This window comes from Lonchura striata, chromosome 2, assembly GCF_046129695.1.
Source record: "Lonchura striata isolate bLonStr1 chromosome 2, bLonStr1.mat, whole genome shotgun sequence".
Classification (NCBI taxonomy): Eukaryota; Metazoa; Chordata; class Aves; order Passeriformes; family Estrildidae; genus Lonchura; species Lonchura striata.
Window position 1 is genome coordinate 92770648 of NC_134604.1, and position 20110 is coordinate 92790757.

Here is a 20110-nt window from a genome sequence, read left to right on the forward strand (position 1 = left end):
AGGCACTCACTCTTGCCAGTGCAGGAGGAAACTTAGTTTTTCTTCCTTTCGTCTTTCCCTCTATACCTTTGTTCTGGTACCATAGAACAATTAGGATTCTTAAGCAATTTTAATTAAATACTTGGCAGTGGTACATAGAAACTTCACAGTGAGGTGGTGTTCTTGCTGTTGCAGTAGGCAGCAGTGAGGTACTCAAGGGAAAACACAAGGAAACCTCACCTACCATGTTCTTCTTGGGGCAGTTGCACTGCTCTGAAGTTAACTGGATGAATTGCGTCCTTCATTACTTGTCACTGAGCTAAGCAGCCTCTGTGTGTGAGGGTGAGAAATCTCTTCATAGGCTGTGCTAGAGCAGGCCTATACCCTGGGTTGTGGGGATTTTGCTCCAGTTCCTGCTTTGCAGGATTGCTGAACCTCTGTGTAGTAAGGATCTGACTGGGTCTCTGCATCAGAGAATTTTATTCAGGTCTCCTGCATCCTTTTGCAAACTAAATTTCAGTACTTCATCATTAAAAAAAATCTGTTTGTAATTACTGAAAATGGCTTGGAGGCTGATGATCAGGTGCAGCCAGAACTTCTCACAGCTCTGCTCTGGAGTTGTTTCAGCATTACAGCTTACAGAGGGAATGTGTCTTGTCAACACTTATTTAGAGGTAATTGCTGACTGCAGAGAGCCAGCAGCCTCTTGGGCTGCACAGGGAAGAGCATTGCCAGCAGCTCAGTGGAGGTGATCCTTCTCTGCTCAGTGCTGGTGAGACATGTCTGGAGTGCAGATCTGCTGCTGGGCTCCCCAGAACAGCAGTGGCCAGCAAAGGGCCACAATAATGATGGAGGTACTGGAGCATCTTTTATATGAGGAATAGCAGACAGAGCTTGGACCACTCAGCCTGGAGAAGAGAAGGCTCATGGGAATCCTATCCATGTATACTTGTACTGATGGAGTAGAGCAGATGGAGCCATGCTTTTCTCTGTGGTGATGGGATAAGAGGCACTGATCACAACTTGAAACATGGCAAATTCCATTTTAAGCTAAGAAAAATCCTTTTTACCCTGAGGATGGTTAACACAAACCATGTTGCTCAGAGGGGCTGTGGAGTCTCCATCCTTGCTGGTAGTCAAAGCCTGACTGGACACCATCCTGGGCAGCTTGCTGTAGCTGCATCTGCTCTGAGCAGGGGGTTGGATTAGACTGTCCCCAGATGTGCCTTCCAGCCTCAGCTGTGACTGATTATGTGTTTTACCCTGCTTCCCCTCTAGTCACAACTAAGTAAATTCTTGTTCCTAAAGATTTTGGCACTTGTTTTGCTTACAGCTGAGAAGTTGAAGAGTGCTCTTTTGTAGCAGTATACTCAAAAAAGGGCAAAAGAGGGTTGGAGTCAGCAGATACTCAGAATTTGGCAATCTAGTGAAAGAGCCCAGGTGAAGATTCAGTGGATAAAACTAGGATTGTATTTCTGTATCTGTAGTTCTTAGGAATTTTGAGTTGTATGATTCTAAAAGTGAGGTTGTGTATTTCTCAGAAAGTCCAGAGTCCAGAACAGTGGACTCTGTGGCTCCTGCCAGGGATTGCTGTGTATTTGACTGTAGGTTAGGAGTCAGCAGAGGTGAACAGCCCTGCAGTATTGTGACAAAAAGGACTGCATCCTTGGCAGTGTAGTGAAGGAAAGAACAAATATAGCTGTGAGGAAACCTTTGTAGAGAACCCATTAGTGAAAACCGTACAGAAAAATTGCTACTGTCCAAGAATAGGTTTGATTCTTACCTCTGTGCACTTTGTTTTATAAAGTATAAAACACAAAGTAATTGTGTCCCAGAGAAAAAATTGTAGGGTGTTTGTGTGTTTTGGTTTGGTTTTATAACCTTTTCTGCTGTAGTGCAGTCAATTTGTCCTGGGGAAACTGGCTAATATGTAGCTGATATGTAAAGGAATAAAAAATAAGGTAAACCAGGGAAGGATAAAAGGACTGATAGGATGGGATATATTAAGGAATCTTGAATCCATCTTTGTAGCTTGTCAAAATCTATTTCAATATTTCAATTTTCCCCTGTGTGAGGGGGAAGAGAAGGAAGTTGTAGTGAAAAGAATTTGATTGAAGGGGATTAAAATCAGAGTAGTTCACTAAACACACATTTCCTCTTGCTTTCATTTGGTCATTTTTTTTTCTTTGAGACATATCCCATTAACAAATCACTTATTCTTGCCAGTTGATTCTGATAAACGACATGGTAAAGATTTTGCCCTGTGGAAGGCTGCCAAGCCTCAAGAGCTATCTTGGAATTCTCCCTGGGGAAAAGGACGACCTGGATGGCACATTGAATGTTCCACAATATCGAGGTCAGATTGCTTGGATTTGGATAAATCTAATGCTATTTTTTGTTTTCAGTCACGGTACAATGGTAGCAGCAGTATTGAAAGTGTTTTCTGATCAGTAGATAGCACTGGTTTTAATGTGACCATTTTGTGCAACTTGGGATGTCACATGTGGCCCAAATAAACTCTACTTCACTTTACTGTCACAGCTGTCTCTATGTTTTGGCACCTTCTCTTGAGTCAGACTTGGTGCTTAAAATACGGCACATGGGATCACACAGTTGATTAGCAATCTTTTAACTTAAATTACCTTGAAATGTTCTGCATATATCATTCATAGCATATGCTTTTAACTTGAGCTGAGTAACCAAAGGTGGTGAAAGTTACAGTACCTCTTTCAATTGCTGCCCTTCCACTTCTAGCAGTCTCCATCAGGCCTAGTTCAGGATGTAGGTGTCAGGAGGACAAGGTGTGTGATTACAGCTTGATCTATGAGGTCTCCCTGGCCTTATCTTAACAGCAGCTGTGGATGTGCATGCTAATAATCTAAGTGTTATTCAGCGTTCTTGCTGAGTAGTGTTTTGCTTGCAGTTGGTTTGATGTAATTTGCTCTTAATTTAAAGTTTTATTTTCACCACAGGAGAAAAAGTCTTCTCTCCTGGAAGATTGATAGTATACTTAGTTCTGCATTAGTCTCAGATCTTTTTTTGGAAGCTAATAAGAAATAGTTTAGATCTGACCTTGTTCAGCTTAAATTTTCAGCTAAAGCTGAAAGGAGGTGGAAACAGCTGCTTTAGGCTTTTCTTTCATAGGCTTTTCTGGTGTACTTGGGATTGTTAGTCATTTCCACCTGCTTGTGAAAAGTGTTTATAATGGTGATTTTTTTTGTCTGTAAATAGTTTCAGCATAGTAAGGCAGCTCTTAAAGCAATCAAAGTGCACAAAATCATGCTGTGTTTGATGTACAACCTCTGACAGAAGTGCACAGATAAGAAATGCCAGGTATGAATGACATGGCCTGTCTGCTAATGCAGTGCTGTTTATAGCCTGTATTTCTTTCCGTAAAAATGTATTTTACTGAGGCTGGATGAAGCTCCTGCTATATAAATAAAAGCTGACCCATGGAGAGCATGATTGTAATAATCTTGGACTGTGAAAAATGGAGAGCTTACTCTGGTAAGTGACCTAAAACAATTTGCTATCCCAGTCAGCTGCTGAAGGCCCATTTTTAAGCAATACTTACTTAGCTGTCTGTTCTGCCAAGTATCTCAAAGTGCTTTAACTATGTTAGGTGAATTAATTTTTTTAAGTCTGTGAATGAAGAGTCTCTGGTCTCTAGAGCAGCCCTGGAGGAGGGAATTCCCTGCTTTGAGCCCCTCAGGTCTGATCTTCTCTATGCATTTTTTCTTGTGGTGAGGTGGGTGGCTCCTCCTGGCCCTGTGCATTTGGCAGATCCATCTGTCACCTCTCTCCAGCTCTTACTGGTTTTATTGGAGGAAACATCAAGTGTTCCTCTGCAGGTGGCACAATGGAAGGTGAGGGTCAGTCCTGGGAAGACTTGTACTTTAGCTGGTTTTGAAGCAGCCAGGAGCAGAGAAGGCTGAACTTGGGAGATGGGGACAGCTGCTCTTTCTTCCCTCCTCTCTTCTTGTCTTTTCCTCCCGTGCCCCAACAGCTTCTGCAAAGTATTAATGTTTAGTCAGCTACCAGGAGCACCTTGTTAAGGTGACATATGGGAGGCCTGTGTGTTTGTCTGTAGGCCTTGCATCTTTCCCTGCTTGAGCACTCCTGGTTTCTGAGCAGTTAAGGTTGCCTCACATCCCTATGAGGCTGTAAATGTAAACTTTGTTTAACAGATAGGCAAAATAAAGTTGCTAACCTGCCCAGCTCGACCTGACTGCACACACTATTGTTTGAATTCTTACAGAAAAGGTACGAGATAAGGAAGAGTAATACCAAATTTATAGAAGTAAGTTGTTAGGTTTGCACATAAAGGCGCCTGTCTGATACTGAAACTGTAGCAGAACAAGGAAAGGAGGAATCCTACTTGCTGTCCTTTAAGGTAGAATAAGAATTGCTTCTACTAAAGAGAAGTAATTATGAACAGATCCTGTCCTGTCCATACAAGTTCTGCCGGAGTTTTGGTATCCAAGGTATGTGTAAAGTCTTGTTTTAAAACTGAAGTTACTAAGTTGTACACTTAAATTTATATTGTTTCATCTTATTTTTATCTGCATTTCTTTTTACCAAAAGCTTTAGTGATGTTCTGCTTACTGATCAGGAAAATATTGTTACAGTGCAGTGTTTGGAAAGCAGCTGGACATCCATACCGGTGGAATAGATCTTGCATTTCCTCATCATGAAAATGAAATTGCGCAGTGTGAGGTGTATCATCAGTGTGAGCAATGGGGGAATTACTTTCTGCATTCTGGTAAGTAAAATATTGATCACTTGAGAGGCCTGTACAAATACGATAGTTTGGGTTTTTTAAGTTTGGCATTTCATGCTGTGAGAACACGTTACACTGCCTGGCATTATGCAGAACTACTCCTTGCTCCCTCTGCATAAAAGTGCTTAATTCACTGACGTTTGTGCTTTACAGTGCTTTGAACTACATCACTGATGGCTCTAGTTCTGTAACCATTGATGGAAACCTTGGCATTTGTTCTTCCTGTTGCAGTCGTGGTGGTTCTGGATGGACAGCTGAAGTCAATAGAAAGTCAGATTAAAGTCTGCAGCCTCTCTTTTGCTGATTAGTATTTTGGGCAGGATGTCTCTCTGAACTCTTGAAGCTGCTTCCCTGAGTAGAAGAGCTGCAGAGTTAAGCCTGTAGTGCACTCTGGGAAATACATGATCTTTCATTTTTATATATTTGTACTGTATGGGATGAATAGGTAATTCTAGTTTCAGTTCCCAGTGTGGAGTCTGTTGTAAATCAATAGCAATTGTCCAGAGGCTGGTGCATCCTCCAGGGTGTGCTTTGTTCCCGAGGCATTGTGGAATCCTCTGCACTTCATTGAGATGCACTGGTTACTGCCAAGGGGAGCCTTCTGTTGACAAACCAGTGAATCTGGCTTTTCAGACTTGGAAATGAATCTGCAGGGGAAATATTTTTTGATACCAGCTAAATAAAGAAGAGTCAATTAAAAAAAAAAGGGAGAACTTAATTCCAAGGGCAATTTTTACACTGAAGTTCTGTAGGAGCTGACAGATTACATTCATTAAGTCAGAAAGTCTTGCTGGAGGATGATGATGTGAATTATTTAGGGCAAATGAATCAGCTTCAGAAACAATTTATTCTGCTAACAGACTTCAGAATTTTAGCAGCTCAGAATTGGAAGAGCAGTTCCCATTAGCGGAAGAAAATCCCTGCACTGAGGATAAATCGTGTAAGGACTTTATTTTTAGACTACTTGTACTCTGGGAAGAGTGCCAAACTGAAGTTATGAAAATCCTTGTATTTTGTGTTCTTGAATGAAATCATTCTAAGTACTGAAACTCTTGGAAAAGGAATACTAATTCAAATTCAGATGTTACTGGTACCTTTTTAGGAAAACACAGTCCAACTATTTTAAGCTTGTCTGCCTGAAGTTAATTAAGTCAGTATTTAGGCACCTTTGCAAAAGAGAGAAAGTAATCTTACCCAGGCCCTTCCCCTTCTCCCAGGAGAATTTAGTTGTGGGTTTTACTTGAGTCCCAAGCTCTGCAGGTGTCCAGCTCTGTCTCACAGCCTGAATATGCTTATTGAGTGTCCCAGTGGTGAAAGTGGACTCACCTGCTAGCAGACAGGACAGACAGTGAAAGCAAGATTTTTTATTTTTTTTTTTTAATCATGGGTAGCTGCTATAGCTGGTTCTGCATCCCTGGATTTTTTTGATTCATTCCTACTCTCCATAGACTGTGTTGTGCAAAATTAAATTTTGAGGTGGTCAGGGTAGGACTGGAGGTAGTCTTCTCATGGTGACTTCCTATTTCTTTGAATCATTATCAGAAATAGCTGAGGAGTGAAACTGTGAGCTTTTCAGGTCTATTAGGCCTGAGCTTGTTGCTTTCATATCCAGATGAGTGTAATAGGGATTTTATCTACTTCTAGAAACAAGAGGGTTTGTGTCACCCTGATTCTTAAGACTTCTTAAAGCCTTCTGAGTTTACATTCCTTTGGAGAACTTTCCCACACAATTTCTGTAAACAACGTATTGTTTACATTCTTTTATGGGGGTGGAAAGCACTTGATGTACTGGTGGTTTGTCCAATGTCTTTGGAGAGGTGGACCGTTCACTCTCCAATCCAATGTCACCCTTGGGAAGGTATAAAAGACAGAGTCAGATAATAAACGTCCCTTTTTTACCTTGCAAGCAGCAGGTGGTCCGCGTGGTGCTTTCACGTGTCCCACAGCGACAGGTTTGAGGTAGGGCTGCAAAGCAGCTCTGTGCAGCGAGTAGCACAAAATGCAGACAGCTGCTTGGGTTGCTGAGCAAGAAATGCCGCTTCTCTCACCACTCATAAAAGTAGGAGCACGATCATATGTTATCCTTGCTCTCTGAGGCATTGGTAGCACTGGGCTGCCAAATGTGAAAGAATGTAGCACTGGTAGGGTATTACAGAGCAAGAGAAATTTAAAAATCTGCCTCGAAGTATGATTAAGTGCTAGATGCTGCAGGTCACAGAAGTGCCTAAGATCTTATGTTATTTGTGGGTGGTTTTAACTTACAGAATTGCTCTATCATTAGGAGAAGCCTATTAAGGCTTTTAGCAACATTTCTGAAACTATGCTGAGTGGCAGCATGTTTGCCGTCTCTCTGGTGCTGTGAATAATTGGTGTTTTCCATCAGTGGTGCTGATGGATGAGCTCACATGGATGAGTGCTGGAAGCAAGCAACCTCAGGCTATACCTCTCCTGTCTTTCTTCAACAGCACTTTCAGTCCTAAAGCCAAGCTCTACATACTCTCTTAAATGCGATGTTACTACCTTTTTCCTGTGCTACAGCCCTGCAGAGCAGTGATCTGTGTGCCTATTGCTTGTTCTAGCAGTGCTCAGAGATCACACTTCAAAATAAACTAATTCAAATTAGGTGTTGTAGCTGCATCCCTCCCTTACCCTGCTTTTTCTCAGTCTCACAAGTCTGGAGAAGATGAGAATCTGTAGAAAATTCATTTTGCATTTAAGATATTTTGAACCAGTGCTATAAAACTTTGGGGTATAAAAATAATGTTAACAGCCATCAGCAAGTAATAAATACAGAAGATTGAGTTTTAAAGATTTTTTTAATGCTAGATCACTGGAAAGTATTTCTTAAAATTAAAATACTTCTGAGAAGTCAAGAGTAACAGGTAAGGTACTTGTGAAGACTGAAACTATTTGCTTGCTTGTTTTTATCAGTTTATTGTCAATTCGGAACAGGGAGACTTATGGTGTTGGTTTTTTTTGTTTTTGTTTTTGGTTTTTTTTTTTTTTATGTTTTAAATGCATATATTTTAAGATTTACCCAGTGGAAGTTTTGAGGATGTGCAGGACTGTAGGCAAAGATATTGAAAAATGCTACCAATTACCTTGAAATTTTCAGCATATATCCAGCATAGCATATGCTGCCTCCAACATTTACAGTGTCTGAGTGCAGTCTTTGTCATTTGCTCACTATTCAGAAGCACACTTGTTTATCCTGATTAATTACCTTTTTTTTTTTTACTATAGGGCATTTGCATGTTAAAGGAAGTCAAGAAAAAATGTCAAAGTCATTAAAAAACTACATAACGATTAAGGTAATTTCTTTGTTTTAATTGAAGCAATTTTGTAGGTTTGTAATATGTAAATATTAATCACAGCCTTTTTCTGAGAAAGCTTTGGAGTGTGTGCTTGTGCTGTAGTGTTTTTCTAGTACTGATGTATGTGTTATTTTGGATCTGGAGGTAGGATACCTGCTCAGATTCATGGTTTGCTTATAAAGATGGATCTTGCTGAGCTGAGTGTTTGTAGGAGCAGAGTTTGTGCCCAGTATCAGAATCCTGCACTGTAGATTTGTGGTTGGACTTAACATTCTCAGGGGTCTTTTCCAACCTGAATGATTCTGTTCTGTAGTGATGGGTTCTCATTATTCTTAATAATGCTTTGAAAAAACTTGGACTTGGAAAAGAATGGATGTTTTTCCTAGTCATTCTTTAGGTGAAATGGGACATAGTGTCAGTGTTTTGTCAGGAAGCTAGTGGGTATCCTGAACCATACTATTGCAGCAGTCTCTCCCATTACCCTTTATTTTTTATAAGGTGACTTTTCTGATGCACAGAAGCTTTGCCTTTTGATACCCACGAGCCACATGATTATGTCATATTTCACTGTGTCCCCAGGTCTTTGATGTGGCCCAGAGGAGGGTTTCTCTGCTGGTTGTGTTAGTACAGCTGTGCATGCTGCTGGGGTGGCTTCCGTGATGGCTGATGCTTACTGCTGGAATAAGATTATTTCCTTCCTTTAGGCAAAGCTTAGGAAGCTGCTTTGGCATATATGTTCCTCATTGCCCTATTGGAAAAATTAGTTAAAATCCCTTTAAAAATATGTTAAATACGAGCTGCTTTATTCTTTAGTCTTCTGATGCTGTCTGGGTACAGTTAAGCCCTGTTTCCCTGGAGCTCAGAATTTTCACAGAAATCTTATGAATCTCAGCAGATGTTGTAGACAGGGTGGAGAAATGACCACAAATGCAGTGCACGGAGTTAAAAGCAGCGTATAAAAATATTCCTCTCCATGTCTCCCATGATGGAACAGCTTGTGTTGAGGAAACAAACATTTCTGGCCTGTCTCTCTTTCCTTGTAGCTCTCTGCTTTTCATGTCTGCATTTATACATGGCTAACAAGTATTAATGCTTCCCGAGAAGTGGTTTTCAGTCCAGTGAAGCATTTTTTTTTCCTGTACAGTTGCCTTGCACCTTGAAAGTTAAGCCCTACATGGAAAGTTTTGTGCCTGTGCTGAAAGAGGGGAGGTCTGTCCAGGATCTTCCCTTGGTTCAGCCATTTGCCATCTGCATCCCAGGCTGTCACCTGGGCATAGCACCCATGCATCCTCTGCATCCAGCTGCCCTGTTTTCCCCCTCCTTGTACTCTACTCCAATTTTTTTCTTTCCTTTTTTTAAATAGCTATTAATTCTGATCCTGAAAATCAAATAGATTGTGATAAGACAGGGCCAAGAAGCAACCAACTTTCAAAGAGCTATGATTCTTCATCTGTTCTCTGTTTTAAAGGAAATGCTGAGTTGTTTTTTCTAGTTTGGATGGTCCTTTCCCAAATTTGAATGTATTTCCATACTGTACTCATACTGTTCTACCTCTGTATATTAGTGTGGGCATATTGGGTATACTCATTTATATCCAGTTTATTTTAAAGACCCACAACAAACAAACACCCACGAAAACAATCAGTATCACTGTTTCTTGATTGTGATTGCCTCAATTATTTCTATTTTCACTTGAGAGACAGCACATTGCTGATGCTTTTCCACTGTTCAGGCTGGTTTAGTCTTGTAGCAGAAGCCTTATTTTAAAATGTGAAATTTAAACAAATGACACTTTCCCTATTTCCTCACTTGTACTGGCTTCTTACGATTTTTGATTTTTGTGGCACTTCAGTAGTCCTTATCAGTTTGCAAATTAAAAAAAAAACACAACCAGAAGTACAGTAGTCACAATCTACCACAGTGTTCAGCCTTGCTGAGGGCAGGGTTGGAAGTTATTGAATGTTTTATTAGTGTACTTTCCAAACATTTAAATAGCTCATTATACTATTAATATAAATTAATTTTACTAGTAGTAATACTAATAGTTTACTGTTTACGGGACTGAATTATTTGTAAAGCTAGATAAATATTAGAGTGGAGTTTATTAGGCTTCATAATTAACACAGATAACTCTTTTTTATCGCTAGGATATATCTTTGTCCTCTCCCTGTATTTCTTCATATTCTAGTCCTGCAGAAAAAATACACTTACTTTCTTTTTCAATAAATCTTTGTTTGTAAAGTTTGCAAAACTCAGGAGCTTTCTTCTCTTTAAGATTTTATCCCAATCGTCTGATAATTTCATTTTGGTCTTCTTTGGTTTTCTTTTCTTTTCTTTTCTTTTCTTTTTTTTTTTTTTTTTTTTTTTTGCAATTGTCTTTATACTGTGCATGTTTGATTGTACTTGCAAAGTAATTTTCACTGTCTTAAATTGGACATTGTGTATATATTTATATCTTGTATATATGTACACACATCTATCTTATATGGAATTGAATTTTATTTAGTTTAGGTTTTAAAGCAGTGTTAGAATTTAAAGATTTTATGTCTGTCTTAAATTGCAAAGATGTGTTATTTGTCATGTTAGTCTGAAAAGCAAGGGGGTGGAAGAACTCCCGAAGAAATTGTTATCGTGCTAAAGCTGTCTTTTTGTGCATGGAGTTTAGGATTTCCTGAAGAAATGTTCGTCAGATCAGTTCAGAATGTTTTGTTTGCGTGGCAGATACAGCTCAGGTAAGGACCAGCCCCTTCCCTGCGTGGCTTTCCCACACCTTTCCCAGCCGTGCCGAGGCGCAGCGAGCTCCCCTGCGGGGCCCTGCGGCTCCTGGAATGCAGTGGGTGGGAAGGTTTTGGTGCTGCTCTGTGGCTAGCGTTTAGAAAATTGTTTTTATTGAGCACAGTACTTAACCATTCATTTAAATACTTTCTTGAGCTGCAGTTAGTTGTGACTCTTAGTTAATTACACTTTTAATTAATGAATTACCTCTGTCTCTGATTTGCATCTGTCATAGTTACGATCAGTCATGATCAGCTGTTTTTGGAGATGTATCTAGATGGAGCTGTGGTTTATATTCCTCATCCTATATGATGAGGGCTAGCTAATTATTTTTTATCTCCCTGCTGTGTTACCATTTTTGTCCTGTGGAGTTCCTGAGTGTTCAGGCAGCTCTGTGGTGCAGTGCAGCTCACTTAGACCAGCACATAATAATCTAATGAACACCTTAGCCTGGCAGATCATCTCTCTGCTGGTGGGGAGATTTTGTTAGCTTCCCTGTGTACCCTGTAGTGTTTCCAGCAGGTAGATGCTACTTTGAGCTGGAAGAGATTTTCATGTGTCTGTGTTTCTGCCAGTTTATTGGGACCTGCCAAATGCAGATGGTAGTTCCTTTACACTGCTGGCTTGTTGGCTGTCCTGGCATGGCAAGGGAATGGTGGAGCATGGGGCAGCAGCTACTGTGGTGTTCCAGGGGGCCTCTGTCTGCCTTGGGTAAAGCACCTGTAGCAGTGTGACTGCAAGAGCTGGCGTGGCCAGGGCTCTGGGGCACTGCTCGTGCCTGTCAGTGTGCAGTGTGCTGCCAGTCTCTATAGTCGTGCAGTCATTGGACTGACGTCTTTCTGCTTGTTCATACTGCTAACTGCCCTGCAGGAACCACCCATGTGATCTTCCTGGTGGATCCTCTCTCTCCTAGGACAGTTGAAGGCATCAGGAATTGAGTAGATCCTTGCAATATTTCAAAGCAGGGGATAGTAAAGAGAGAGGTGGCTATTAACTTCCCTGTCACTGTCATAGAAAGAGAGGGGTGCATCCAGTTGGAAGGTCTGCTGCAGAGCAAACAGCATCCTGTTTGGGGCAGGCAGTGGATTGGTGGTATGCTTGGCTGTTTTGGGGTGATGCTGCAGGGTAGTGGCACACTTGGCTGATGGCTTCTTTTAGGAGATGAAATACCTTGTGTACACTTAGGTGGCTCCCTGGCTGGGGGCACCTGGGAGTTGTGAACATATGTGTGTTTAAAACAAAAGGAAATACTAACACCTGCTACCACTATCATATATATATGTTTGTCATGTAAGCAAGAGCTAAATGTCTGGTAGCTTCTAACCTTGCCTCAGGACGAGGAATGGCGCTGGAGCCCTGCAGTGGAGAGCTGCCTGCAGGCTTTCTTCACTCCCTGTCAGCTGGCTGCATTTGAACCTGTGTTTTTTGCATTACTTCTAGGATAAACACCCCCCTGAGGTAAAAAAAAAGTGCTACCTGTGTGAATGTGGGTGGCTTTGATGAAAGGATAGGCTGGTGTCATATCAGAGTATAAGCCAGTTGGCAGGTAAGGGTTACTCAGAAATCTGCACTTCCCAGCTCCACCTTACAAGGCCATGTGCATGATTAGCTTCCCAATAAAGAGCCAGAATTGGTTTCTGCTGAGCCAAGTATTTACTGTGCTGCCTGTCAGCTTGTGTCCCTGCTATCAGTATTCACTTTGGCCTAAACATAAGTTTACTGCACTCCTTCTCATCTTGCTGTCTGCTCATATTTTTATTAGAAGTGAGATCCCAAGTACCTTCTTGTTTCTTAAAAGGTATAGCCTAGACCCATTGTTGGTGATTCCTGCCATTCCTACCTGCCAAAGAAAGCCTTGTGTAAAATCCAGGTTTGGGGGTCAGCTAGTACCACAAACGTTGGATTGAATCTGTAAAAAAGATCTTTGTAGGCATGTGGATGAGGGCAGCTTCTGACAGTTGGGAATGGCTCATGCTTGATACTGTGGTTTCTTTGGCTTGGAATGGGCCTTTCTTGTTGTCTGGGCTACCCCCTGTCTTTGTGTGTGCTAGCAGGCACAATAGAGACAAATGTGACTCGAGACTGGCCCAGCCTTGGAAGGGCAAGGGTTGAAAGGGATATATGCAGGGAGGTACATGTGTTTCATTGAAGTGGAGTCCCTTCCTGTGATGACCATTGTCAGAGGGAGGATAAAGCTGCATGCCTTGCTTGTGGGGAAGAGAAGAAAAGGCTTTGATCATCCTTCCACAATGTGTTTCTGCATGTGGTTCCTCTACTTCATCACCCTCTCTGCCTGCTTGGGGTGGTGGAGCAGAGCTGCTTGGGGTGCAGCTGAGCTCTGGGGGCAGTGGTGATTGGGCTGTTGGTGGCAAAGGAGGGAAGGAGTGGGGAGCACAGTGAAGGTTTATAGGGGCCAGGCTTGCCTGTGCTGTGTTGTGGGTTTGCAGTGCCTGCAGGCAGTGGTTTAGGAGTATGCCCTGAACTGGGGATGAAGAATGGCTTGAACCAAGGTAGGTTTTGCCAATATAAACTTTTATCAAGTATTCCTTGCAGAATTCTTGTAACCAGGTTAATCAATTGAGTAATCCTAGTGTATATAAATGATCACTCTCAGTGTCTCACTATGTTTTAGAGGTCTGTACATTGGTCTTTTTGAAAACTGTGTAAAGCTTGATTTAATGAGGCAGTAATGCAGATTTTTAATTATACACAAGTGAAACAAAATCTGACAAATACAGGTCCAGACTTACACCTTTGTTGCACTGGGGTAAATCCTGTGTTCAAACAGGCTTCCTTGGGATTTAGGCTAATGGAAATGAGATTGGGTCTCACTTCTGGCTGCTTTTTCCCTCTTACATCTGTCCTCTTGGTAAAACTGTCTGCTCTAAAGAGTCTGTCTGGGCAGCATTGGGTAATGGTGAAAAGCAGTTGGATGCACCACAGGCAGGATCAGGGGTGAGATTTCTGTGGAAGCTATGGGTGATGCTCAGTGCTGATGATATTAGGAATATGCTGGCAGATGTAGTTTGGATGTACCTTATTGCTGAGGTCAGGTATACAGCAGTGAAGCAATACTGCACTGGCTGTGGATGGCTCTGGTGTGATACTGGATGAAGGAATGCATTCAAACTTAGGCCTGTCCTAGGTGGACACAACTTCCACTGAGGTCAGGTGAGCTCTTTTATGTTGGGTCCAAAAGCTTTTCTACAGAAAATTGCACATTCCTGTACAAATGAAAAATAAAGCCTCTCACTGATGGCAATTCCCAGTAAAAGTGACAGTGAGTTTGTCTGGCACCTGCACTTTGCAGGGTGCAGGCAAAGTGAGAGGAGCCTGCTGAACTCCTGCCAGCAGGAGTGGACTCCGGAAGCTCGCAAAGTGAGAGGAACCTGCTGAACTCCTGCCAGGAGGAGTGGACTCTGGAAGCTCACAAAGTGGAATTGCCTTCCAAAAGTAGGGTTTCCCTGAATGCATGGAGATATCTGTGTGCATGGATGCCTTATTAGTGGTAGAGATAGTGTTACTGTGGCTGTTGGAAGAGAAACTCTGTAGGGTTCCTGTACAGCACATCTCATAGTAAAGTGGAGCTCAGCTGTGGATGCAAGGAATCATTTACCTTGAGGTTTTATCTTTCTTTCCAGTGGCCATAAGAGGCTTTGATATGTGTGAGTGTGATGAATCCTACTCTAGACATGCCCTTATGTGTTTAAGCATTTTGTATTTTTTCTAAAAATAGATTAGAAGTATATTAAATCCTAATGCTTTGGATTGATAACTTTGCAGAGAGATTCAGTAATGGAAAAAAATTGAAGTTAAATAGTGATTGCTTCAGTAAACTTCTGGATTCAACTTTTTGAATCAGTTTGATAAATGCTCCATTAGGTCATACTTCATCATATATAGTGATTGTCTTTTAGATTGATTTAATCCACTTGGTGTTCATGAAGAATGGAGCTTTTAATTAAATGTGTGATTAATTGTAAGAAGTTTGCTGTACAAATAATGAAAACTTCTCCAATGAAAACTTCTCCTTTGCCTCCAAATACTGTTCCTACGTATGACAGACAGCATTCTCTCCATCCTAATGCCTTGATTTCTTTTTTCTTAGCAGTAGAATATAGTGAGGAGAGCATGGAAGATGCAAAGAACCGTCTTCAGGCAATCTCCTCATTTATTAGAGATGCAAATGCTTATATAAAAGGACAGCTGGTGTGTGACCCTGTTAGAGAAGACATATTGTGGGAAAGGTAAGTGCACTTCCTGTATCTTAAAAGATTGTGATTATGTGAGCAGTAGTTCGCTGACAGACTCGGAGGTTCTGTTTAAGAAGCAGGACAAGGACTAAGCAGCAGTCCTCCCTCCAAGCCCAGAAACCAAGGGCAGTTTTTTTTTTTTAAAATCTCTTTCTAGCCAGCTGTTTTTGCTCTTAGTTTGCTATACTCAGTTCATTGTGTTTTTAAGATCTGAGTTACTTATCTGGTGTGCCTGTCCTTACACAGGTGTCTTTGCCTCTTGTGAGCAGTGCAGGAGGCAAAGCTGTGGCAGTTGTGAGGCTCCCCAGTTCATAAGCAGGGCTGGGCAGTAGTGACTGGAGAAGAAAGAGGATGGCTGCAGAGTGACACACCTTGGGGGTGCGAATTTGTAATCAGGCTGGCTGGCACTGTGGTGTGCAGCAGAGGAGAGAAGGGGCTACTGAGAGATTGGCCATGGGCAGGCATGTCACAGGGAAGGAAGCAATTAAAATTGTTGTGACCCTGACAGTGGTGAGGAGAATTCTTTGTAGTCCATTATGAAAACAAGATTATCTTCAGGACTGAGGTGCGCTGTGTGTTGGGTGCAAAGCTGGGAGCAGGAGCACAGAGTCAGGGTAGGAAGGGCATTGAGTGCCCTGAAGCAAGGTTAGCTCTGGGCTGTGGAATCAGGGGGGAGACTGTCTGTGCTGTAGAGGTGAGAGGCAGCTTCCTTGTGGCTCAGGTACCTCACTGTTGGGGATGCTTGTGGCTGCACTGACTGAGGGTTGCAAGGGGCAGTGGAGTATGTTACAGGAAAGTGAGTTGCATTAACTAGCTGTGGTATTTGGCATAAGCAAATCCTTCAGCAGGAGGCTGCAGGAGATCTGTTGGTGCAAGATAAAGCTGAGAGGTGTGAGGAAGTTGAAATGGATAATCAGTAGGGGATCTATGGGAGGGCACAACTTGTGTATTCCTTGGTGTAAAAACAACCAAAATGAGGCAAAGCTCTTAATTAGTGAAGTGTTAGATACTTAGTGGAGGGGGGTAAGCTTGCAGGGAAAATGTTGGAAGGAACTAATTAGAACAGCAGCCATCCAGTATCTGAAGGGAAGTAGGCATTCCAGGCAAAAACATACAGAAACAGGTAAAATAAAGCTCAGGAGAGCACGAGAGATGCTAGGACAGCTTGAGGTTCCCCTGCTCCTTGGACTTTTTTGGGAAATGGCATCCTTGGCCCAGCACTGTCAAGCTCTGGTTGGCCTGGCTGTGTATGGGAGCGTGCTGCCAGCAGCTGTTTGTAGCTCCCCATTTATCCCTGCTGCTCTCCGCATCTGCCTCTCCAAGTGGCTGCAGCTGGTGGTGCTGGTTCTGTGGTGATCAGTGCTGGTTGCCCGCTGGCTTTTGGCACTGTTACACAAATGGTCCCACTGGACCTTTCCATCTGGGCCATGGTCAGTGGAATCCCTTGGGATTGGGCTCTCCTGGGAAATGAGGAGGCAGTGCTTTGTTCTGAGTCAGATCCTGACAACAGGATTCTTGGCCAGCCCCAGGACAGCTTTCTTGCCAGGCACTGGAGAGCTGCCTGTGATGTGTGTTTGGAAGAGAAACATGCTGTTAGCATGATTAATGGACTGCTGGAAAAAAAAACAGAACTCAGTAAGATCTTTGATATGCTTAATATCAGTCTCATTTTCCATCTGTTTTTGAATGATTTAAGGCAAACTTTGCTCTGTTGTTGCTGGCTCCTCTGATTAGCCATGTATATTTATTGAATGGATGTAACACTTAGGATTTTGACATGCATGAAATTTTTCCCTTCACAGCAGAAAGATGTATTCTCCCTGATGAGTGCAGCACTGCCCATCACAGGACAGCTGAGAGGGAGATGGCAGTGTCCTTTCAATGACTCCCTCTGGCTGAATGGATGAATTCAGCATACTGCTGGCATCTTGTTTGTCTTATCTTAAATGTTACCTTTTCTTTTTGAAGGCTAGCCAACACAAAAGCAACCGTGAAGGCTGCGTTTGCAGATGACTTTGACACCTCCAGGGCTGTTGCAGCAATTATGGACCTCATTCACCATGGCAACAGACAGCTTAAGGCTGTTACTAAGGTAACCCATTAGGATACAGAGATCAGAAAATGACAGCTGTCCACTGTCCTACTGCTTAATACAGACAGATTAGTTTATTGTTCACATAAGAAACTAGCAGAAACAAAGCTCCATAAATTTTTGACCTTAATGGAGCCCATTTGTCCTGACCCTATCACAGGAATTGTGCATGGCTATTGTTTTGTTCTCTGTTGTGTCCAGAGGATGTTTCTTTCATGCTGCCCTATGTTATTTATACCTAGGGCTTCTGAAAGGCCTGAAGCTGTTGTGATATGCTGCTAATTTTAGTGCTGGTTCTGTGTTTTTACCCTGCTTCTTTGCTTAATATCCATGCACAGAAATTAGGCTAAACTGGGAAGTGCTGGGGGGTGGTTGCTGCAGGGGCTTTGGCTGGCAGCCCCAGGTGCACTGGACAGTCTTGGTGGCGAGTTCAGCGTTGGCACTGAGTGGCACAGACTGTAACTGGCATCAGCATGAGTCTGTCTTCAGATGGCTTTTGGCAAATTAAGACCCTGTTAAGATCTCTTATGCTGACACAAAGAATCTGGTTAAGGACAAGACTTGAGCAATAAACACTGTCTGAAGCACTTCTGGGTTTTCCATTTAGCAACAGCTCCCTTTGTCACTCAAGGTGAGCACCTCACCCTTGTTGCTGTGCTCCTTGAGTACTGGTGTCATCATGTTTACTATGTTTGTGTAGTAAAATAAATGTTGTGTACATGGTAATAACCAGTTTTAAGAGAGAATTAGCCTGTTGGTTTAGAAATCCTGCCTCACTCTGGTCCTGTTTTGGCATTGGCTTTCAATTTTGCCCTTACCAGTACCTTTACAAGGTAAATGAGCAAATCTTTACAGATTAGCCTTAGCCTTATCTTTACAAATTATCTTTACAAGCTGAGTGAATCCTTGACCTGAAACACTTTGCAGCAGGGATCCGTAATGGCATTGCCCCTCCTAGATACAACTACAAATTTTGTCAGTCACTGCTTGTTCCCTCTGAATTCCTCCTGTCAGTCATTTTGTTGAGAATGGGATGGGATATTTGTGGGGCAGCTGACTCGGATTTCTGGTTGAGATGGAGCTTTTCTGGGTACAGCCTAGCTGTCTGGAGTTTTCTCTCGTTATTATGAGTGTAGTTTTTCTCTTTAAGAACTGTGAGTAAATCCACAACTACTTACTCCTCTCTTTAGCCTTCCTGCTAAGCATTTCTCACCTTAGATGGCATATTCCTATTCCTTTCTCCCAGTGGCTTGCTCCTACTCCTCCCAGTTCAGATCTTCCTATACATTTTAGACTATAGCTTATCCCAGGCCCTAGTGAAGATGTCAGATAAAATCCAGTATCAGCTGCTGATTTGCTTGTGCATGTCATCACTCATTTTTTAGGCAAGGGTTAGTCCCTTAAATTGCTCCTCAGTCTGTCATTTAATCCTTATTTTATTGCTGCTGCTGATTGCTGGTGCTACCAAGGCATGAAAAAATGCCATACACTATCTCAAAGCGGTCTCCACATGGAGCAAATCAATAAGATACTCAAAATAATTTGTTTTATATTATAGGTGCCCATGAATGTGGGATTTTGTTCTTTTTGTTTGCATACACGCAGCCCTTTCAGGCCCAGAAGTGCTATTTTTAGTTCTGATTTGCTGCACACATGCAATGTATGGCAGCTTCTCGTATCTCCTCTTGCTGCACAGGCTGGTGATAAGCTCTTTCCTTCCCTTGTTTACTTAAATCCCTTCCCTTTGTGCTGTGAGGTGCTTTTGTATCTCTGTAAGATTGTTTGTCTGGGCAGGTGTTCCTGATGGAGGTAGATCTTTATAATTAGTAGTAGTTTTCCCTTGTGGACTAGGCTGCAAAGAGATGCAGGGTTCTGTAATATGTATTGACTGGACAATCTCTTTTGAGTGTTTTCTGAACAGGATGCTGGATCTCCTAGAAGCTCTGTTGTGTATGGAAGCATTGTTTCCTATATTGAAGGCTTTTTCAATGCCCTTGGGATGTCCTTTGGAGAAAGACAGGTAATGAAATATTTCTTCTATGTGTTTGAGGACATGGTAGCAGCCCCAGTGTTATGTTTCATAGAGTGCTTTCTGAAAGCATCAGATGTAACAAAGTTATTTATGGTTTTAGTAAACCTTTCTGCACTATTTGCAGTTTCTCCTGTGATGTTTTAGGAGAGTGTATGAACAGTGGAACAAAGTGTGGGCTTTTTAGTTCTTGGAGGTACTCCCATGTGACTTCTGCACCAATTTTGCTGTGGAAATGAAAGACTAAGGAATGAAACAAGAAACAGTTAGCATTGGAGGCCTTTAAATTTCCTGTTATATGTCTGGCTTTCCCCAGCTTTTCCTCTTCTTCCTGATGGTTGCATCCAGGCTGGCTTTGATATTGGTGTGAACATTGCAGTTGTGAGGGGTCCCACTCCTCTGCAGAAAGCCAGGGGAAGGGGCTGCTCTGCCTTGAGCCATGGGGGGTATTGGGGAGGGGGGAACAGTGAGCCTACATAACTAGTTCTTGGAAAGATAGGAATGGGGAGAGAAAAAAAAGGAGAGAAAAGCTCAAAGCAAAGTGCTGAATGGGAAAGAGAGTCATCAATATGAAGGTGATATCCCAATGTATGGAAGCATTTAAAATCACACAAGGTGTTGGAGAATAGCAGGCTGTTCATTGCTCCTTTCCTGCTTAAATATGGAGCTGAATGCAAAGTAGTGGAAACTTTCTGTAGAGAAACTTAGAGAAACTGTAGAGAAACTTGTTCTGCAAAACAGAACAGTTATTTTGGGGAGGGGGAGAAGAGAGTAAGAAAATGTAACATTATTCATCCTTTGAAAATCAGACAGTATAGTGGTAAATGCATTTATTTAGTTTGCCTCCATAGATTTTCTCACAAAATTTCTTTCAAAACAGTGTCTGGA

The 20110-nt window shown here is 42.1% G+C and overlaps 1 protein-coding gene across 3 annotated transcripts in view; it reads left to right on the plus strand.

Annotated features, from left to right (window-relative positions):
* The window catches only part of CARS2 (cysteinyl-tRNA synthetase 2, mitochondrial), a 35037-nt gene that overhangs the window by 9435 nt on the left and 5492 nt on the right, over window positions 1–20110 (plus strand). For 2 of the 3 annotated variants that reach the window (XM_031503888.2, XM_021545564.2), the window contains 7 exons: window positions 2206–2335; window positions 4608–4741; window positions 8003–8070; window positions 10739–10805; window positions 14957–15095; window positions 17070–17193; window positions 19115–19213. In XM_031503888.2, coding sequence (XP_031359748.2) covers window positions 2206–2335; window positions 4608–4741; window positions 8003–8070; window positions 10739–10805; window positions 14957–15095; window positions 17070–17193; window positions 19115–19213 — 761 coding nt within the window. Of the gene's footprint in view, window positions 1–2205; window positions 2336–2956; window positions 3487–4607; window positions 4742–8002; window positions 8071–10738; window positions 10806–14956; window positions 15096–17069; window positions 17194–19114; window positions 19214–20110 lie in introns of those variants that run through there. The other variant, XM_021545566.2, reaches the window with a different exon arrangement.